The 6,624-nt window shown below is 25.8% G+C and overlaps 1 protein-coding gene across 1 annotated transcript in view; it reads right to left on the bottom strand.

The window, feature by feature from the left end:
• LOC101506993 ((R,S)-reticuline 7-O-methyltransferase-like) overlaps positions 1 to 6,373 on the bottom strand; it is a 7,110-nt gene extending 737 nt beyond the window's left edge. Inside the window, exons 1-2 of the mRNA XM_012717470.3 lie at positions 5,678 to 6,373; positions 56 to 820 (exon numbers count right to left, since the gene is read on the bottom strand). Coding sequence (XP_012572924.1) covers positions 56 to 820; positions 5,678 to 5,722 — 810 coding nt within the window. The 5' untranslated portion in view covers positions 5,723 to 6,373. The remainder of the gene's footprint in view (positions 1 to 55; positions 821 to 5,677) is intronic.
• Between the last annotated feature and the right edge of the window lie 251 nt (positions 6,374 to 6,624).

The raw sequence follows: 6,624 nt of genomic DNA, 5'->3' as shown, positions 1-6,624 counted from the left end.
CCATGATGATTAAATTAATATTTATAAACCAAACATGCAACGTTTTGAATTATACCTTCATGTAAATAGCATCAGCACTAGGAACAGAAACAAACATGTCTCCTCCAACATGAGTGATACCATCAAACTTAGGTGCTGTCTCAACAACATGAGGCAAATCAAAGTTAATACCTTGAATATGAGGGTAAGCTCTAACAATTTCAGAAAGAGATCCACCAATTCCACCTCCAACATCAACCAAAGATTGAATTTGATTAAATCCATCTTTATATCCAGCAATAACAGCCCTTGAAACAATTCTAGCCGTACAAACCATACCTTGATTAAACAATTCATTATATTTTGGGTCCAAACCCGTCATTTCAAATTGTTCATGACCATGACACCTAAAAAAAGCTGTTCCATTTTTTGTCCCTTCTCTTATAATGTCACTAATAAAGTTAGCAGGGTTCAAATGAAATGGATGATTCTCAAGCAACAACATTGGTGCCAATGTCATTTTTGTGTCTTGTAGGATCCATTTTGATGCTCTAGTTAAACCATAAAGAGTTTCTCCGGTTTCAGATTTTTCAGAGCTGAATATCTTTCTCCGAACCATAACTCGCATTATTCTTAGGAGCAGAGTGCTATCAGGGGAAGGTGCATCGTCGAGATTCTGAACTATTTGTGTCAAGGATAGTGGTTTACCATAGCGGTCTATTATGTCAGCTATGCGGAGTTCCACAACACTTTTGAGAGCAAATGAGTCAGTGAATTGTGTCATGTACTTCCATATTTCAATTTGTCCAAGCAATGATTCTTCCTCCTCCTTGCTCAAACCCTAATTAGTATAAAATTTGATTAACAATTGAATACACTTCAAAAATTAAATTAGCAATATAAATTCAAAAAAGTTTAATGAATTTTATACTCTGATAATCAAAATTCAATCGAGAAATAAATAAAATATGATTTATAATTGTTTCACCTACTAATATCAAGAGTCATATATGAGTATCTAATGAATAAGTAAGAAATTAAATAGAAATGAGTAAATGTAGTATCACTCTCTAATCAAATATAAATAAAAGCGAGTCAATAAAAATTGATCTATTTGGTTTAAATTAAAATGATGATTTTTTTGGTTGAAGTTGACCACAGAAGTTCAAGATATTTCTTTCTTCTATATTTAATTTCTTATGTTAACCTTGTAAAATGAGGCTAGACTTGAACTCATATCTCTTCCCTGTTTCCTTTTAGAAAACGTTCACGGTTCAATCGATCTATTTGCGAGAATGATAATAAATAACTATAGTGCAAAATCGAATTAGGAAAGTAAAAGACTCAATCGCAAATTTTGTTTGCAAATTGAGCAATAATAAATATTTTAGGCTACACCTTTTTATAGAGGGGAGTAAGATGCAGTACCGTTTGATGCATCAATTTTATTTATTTTGTGTGTAATTAGAATAGTCATTGTTGTCGTTCTCTTGATGTCACAGACTCAAAGTAATGAAATTGATGAATATATATGATAAAAAAAACGTACTAACTTTTTTGGCATTCATCGTATTAAACCAATACTCGCTCACATGCTTGATTCCTTGTTAAGGGCCCATTTAGAATACTAAAATAATATAATCTAAAACCATGGTCACTTACACTAATTATTAATTTCAGTTCATATGTCGGAGAGGAAAAAAAGTTTATAGTTAACAAATTTAAAAACTTCTAAAATTTTGTGCATTTAGTTAGGCTTATGGTCCAATTTTTTCAAAAACAAAATTTCAACAAAAAAGTTTCAATTTTTTTTCAATAAAAAATAATTTACAAATTTTGTTTATTTTTTGTTCAAATTCTTTTAATTTGTTTTCAAAATAAATATTTTTTTACAAAGTTTTACGAGAAAAAAATGAAATTAAAATTATTCCAAGAACAAAATGTTTTAAAATTTTTTGAGAAGTATTTTTGATATCTTTTTGAGATAAATAAATTCAAAAAAAAAATATATATCAATTAACAAAATATTAGAAATTTAGAAAATTAAATAAGGAAATTTAATAGATCGACTTTAAAAAATAATTAAAAAATAATTTTTTGATATCTTAAACACACAAAAAATAATTAAATAATAAATCGACTTTAGAAAATTTATTTCAATAAGGAATTTAATAATAGAAATTTAATAGAAATTTTTAAAAAAAGAACTTTAAACTTTGGAGATTTTATTAACAATCCTCATCACTTATATTAAGTTTTTATTAACTCTTGTTAAACCTCTTGATATTATATAAATTAACTTTTTATATACAACTTAACCCATCTTTATAAATTATATTTAAACTTTATTTATTTTTTTATGTAAGAATTGTATTTTTCCAATACCTTGTGAGATGGTTTCATGGAAGAACATTGGTGAGCTATACGGGAGCACTTTGTTAAGTCACGGGGACACATTGAAATAGAAAAAGTGTAGTACTTACTTTTGACCTTTTCTTTATATGACAGTATCATTAAAGATTTTTAAAAGAAATATTATGATATATCATTTAACTCCAATAATTTAATTTAATGATTAAAAAATATAAGTTAAATAGCATATGCAATCTCTTAACTTAATTTTAATTAACATTTTAGTTTTTTATCTTTTTTTTTTTAATTTGATCATTTATTTTAAGTGACAATTTGATCTTTTATGTTTTAAAATGTTAACAATGTTATTCTTTTTTTACAGAAATTTAAAAAAAATTCAAAATTTTCAAACAAAACTCATAAAATTAATATCATCCTTAAATAATGCAAATTCCATCAAATTCATAACTTAAATCTTTAAATAAACTCATATTTTCATTCTTTATTGGATGAATTTGATATTGTTGGAGATGAAAATATGAGCTTATTTGAATATTTAAGTTATGCATTTGATGAAATTTGCATTATATTTAAGATGATTATTAGTTTTATGAATTTTGTTTGAAAACTTTGATGATTTTTTATTAAAAAAAAGAATAATATTGTTGATATTTTAAAAAATAAAAGATCAAATTATCACTTAAAATTAAAATAAAAGACTAAATTAAGATAAAAGACTAAAATTAATTTAAGGAACTACATATTCTGTTTAGTCAAAATATATATCATCCTTTCATCTTAATATAACAAAATAATAAAATAGTGAAATTTCGTTGAATGTATGTATAACTGATAATATAAATTAATTAATTAATTAATGTAATTATAAATCATAATAATAAATAATATAATATTGTGGACGGCATAATGTTGTGTCATGTATTTCCATGCTCAACTTTAATTAGTGTGTCATGAAGGCGACCTTCAAAGTAATAAATCATTTTTACTTGCTTATAGGACAATTATGCACAATCATAAAGACCAAATTATAAGTATAATTTTTTTAAAATAATATTTTCACCGTATTTAAATATAAACAAAAATTAATTAAAAAAATTTAATATACATGATTTAAAAATTTAAACTACATGCATCAATTATTTTAGATTAATTTTTATTTATATTTTAAGACAAAATCATATATATATACATGTTATGGATTTGGCTTGGTCCGATTTAAAAATAATGACATAAAATTTAATCCGGATAATTTTCAGAAAATGATACTCAAATGCTTCCAATAAAATTCAATTTGTGTGATTCATAATTTATTTAGAATAATTTAGATATGAAAATCTAGACCAAATTAGCAAATTATTGGCACATACTTAATTTGAAAAGCGTCGAGTTGGCTAAATATATTATGAGAATGTCATGAAATAAATAAATAAGTTATTTTATTTTTTTAAAATGTAAGAATCAAGTGAAAATTACAAGTTATATCTAGTCCAATTTCACTCTTTATTTTCGCTTAAATAAAGAATAGTGTAAAATAAAAATTATTTAAAAAACGAATCCAATCGATTGAATCATAAATTAACGATTGCAGTTTTATTTTAATTCAGATGGTTTAAAATAGAAAAATGACTTATAAGTCAAACTGATTTGATGTTTGATTTAGTTTTTAAAATATAAAAAATAGAAAGATGAATGAGAGATAAATAAAAGAAAAGAAAAATGTAAGAAATGTGACTAAAAAGGAAAAAAACGAAGAAAAGAAAATACAGAATATGAATTTGGGGAAAATAAAATATTCTTAAAAACATATTTTGCTAAAAAAACGAAACTCCTACGTTGAATCGGCTGTGAATAAGAGATACCCTTGCTAGCATAAACATGAATTTTTTTTCAAACTATGATAAATCTTGTGTTTTGTTTTTCAAATGTTAAAAGACCAAATGGAATAAAAAAGAATTATCAATTTGAACTTGTACTATAACACATTAAATACTTCCCCAAAATTTTACCATTTAAAAATTACACTTATAAATCATTGTCATTTGTTCTTTACTTATGTGTGGATGGACATTTATGTATAAAGAGTTGATCATTTATTTCTTGAATCATGAGGGTTGCACAAATTAAAAAATGTGAGACATGTTTGGTGTGTTGTCCATGTAATCCGTTAGTGTGTCTCTGAACCACATAAGTGGTGCCATTTATAATAAGTTGAGTAGCAGTTAATTTTGCTTTAAAAAAAATTGACCAATAAAGATTCATTGGTAGACCTTACACATGAAATTTACGTGAAGATGTCAACAGTTATAGTTAAATACACCTTCAAAATACTAGTAATACCCCCAGCATATGAAGAAATTTTGCAATTATTGTGGTACATAATCACCAATATGAGCTTAATAAATGCATTAATTACAGCCACAGTTGGTAACAAAAAAACAAACAGATTCCATTTCCTGAAGAGTTTCCCAAACTCCAATTAGTCCAACCTGAACTGAACATTATCCAAACTTGGAAGGCAGGGTATTAGTCCAGTGGCCACAAATAACCAAATTGGAAAATCATATCAGACATATTACTTAGTTAAACTAATTATTGTATTTAATTTGTGTTACTAACAAAATTCTTATGAGATGCCAAAAAATTAATAAAGATGCCTAAGTTAACTATTTGTTTCTTCAATAAAAAATTTATTCTTGCAAGGATGAATACATAAAAAAGACAAAAATTTCAAAAAAAAAGTTGGTGCCTAATATCTTTAGTTAAGACACCCAAACTAACTTTATACTTTAGATATAACTTATTCCTATCAAAATTTACTAAATCGACTTATAATGTGTAATATCTTTAGTTAAAACACTAAAACTAACTTTAGACTTCAGGTATAACTTATTCCTATTAAATTTTATAAAATCGACTTATAATGTGGAGATCAGTTGGACATTGTAAAGACTACTTTTGTTATATAGCAAGTCAATATATTTTAATTGGTCAGTTCTTTTGGCTAAATAGTGTCATAGACTTATCCATCTCCTATATATGAACTCTTAAACCTTGCACCTATTATTTCTTAAAAGATGCCTATTTAAAGCCAATTGATCATTTGGTACTTTATCAAGAGTTAATTAAACAATAAAAATACCAAAATTTAGGAGCTTTATAGTCACTTGGCAGCATCTGTAATTGGGGTAATGACTAACATAAATATTAAAATATACATAAATCAAATATAAAAATGATGAAGACAAGGATAAGAAAGGATATAGTAAGATTAGTTATTTGAGTATTAATTAATCATAATAGTGCCTTGGTATCTATATCTACGCACCTTGAAGGCAGAAGGTGGTGAGTGTTTGGAAAGAACAGTCTCCATGTTCTTTGAAAATCTATACAAATAATCAAATGTCTCTGAGGAGAAAGCCTATTTTTTGGCTTGCAATGAGTTACTTCAATGTGTGTTGAATTGGAATTGCAAGTTGCAAATGAACGGTTAATAAAGACGATAAGGTAAGATGAAATGTGTGGTTGATTGCTAAAGTTTCATATACAATTGATAAGGTGGCATGTTGTGTGTGGTTGAAATTTACAAACATAATTTTTTTATGACTCTATATTTGAATTATTGAGATGATATGATAATGTGATGGATGAGTGTGTGGTATAGATCATAAAAATTAAAGTATACGATGCTTTTCCACTACAACTTTGGTACTACATTACTATGTAGTGCAGCTTTAATGAATTTGTCGACATCATTTCGTTTGATTTAACAAGATTTTTTAAAGCTACTCAACTAATAAACAACATTTGTTGTCGATGAATGCATGTTCTAAAGCAATTATAGAGTTAATTTGAGATAATTAATACATTTGGAGTTTACATCTTCATCATGAATAAATACTATTTATTTATTAAAAAAAACTATTTAGACGCTCTACGACATATATTTGATATATATTTGTAGCGTAGTTGTAAAGACCATTAAATTTTAAAAAGTAATTTTTTTTAATTTAATAATTTTTACAACTACCTCATAATACATTAATATAGATGTTGAAAAAAAAAAATCATTAACATTAGTGCATAAAATAAAAGTAATGACAAACCTAGTGGTCACATCTTCAATTCTCTTAACCGTCTGAATATTGACACGTTAGCACAGGTGTACCATATACAAACACAAGCCTTCAATAATTGTGATAGAAAATAGTGAATGGTATGTCGACAAAAATAAAAATAGTGAATTGTGACAAAGCTAAGATAATAACATATAGT

The sequence above is a fragment of the Cicer arietinum genome, chromosome 6, assembly GCF_000331145.2.
Source record: "Cicer arietinum cultivar CDC Frontier isolate Library 1 chromosome 6, Cicar.CDCFrontier_v2.0, whole genome shotgun sequence".
NCBI classification, from domain to species: domain Eukaryota; kingdom Viridiplantae; phylum Streptophyta; class Magnoliopsida; order Fabales; family Fabaceae; genus Cicer; species Cicer arietinum.
The sequence above is the reverse complement of the archived record's forward strand: the minus strand, read 5'-3'. Positions and strand labels throughout refer to the sequence as shown.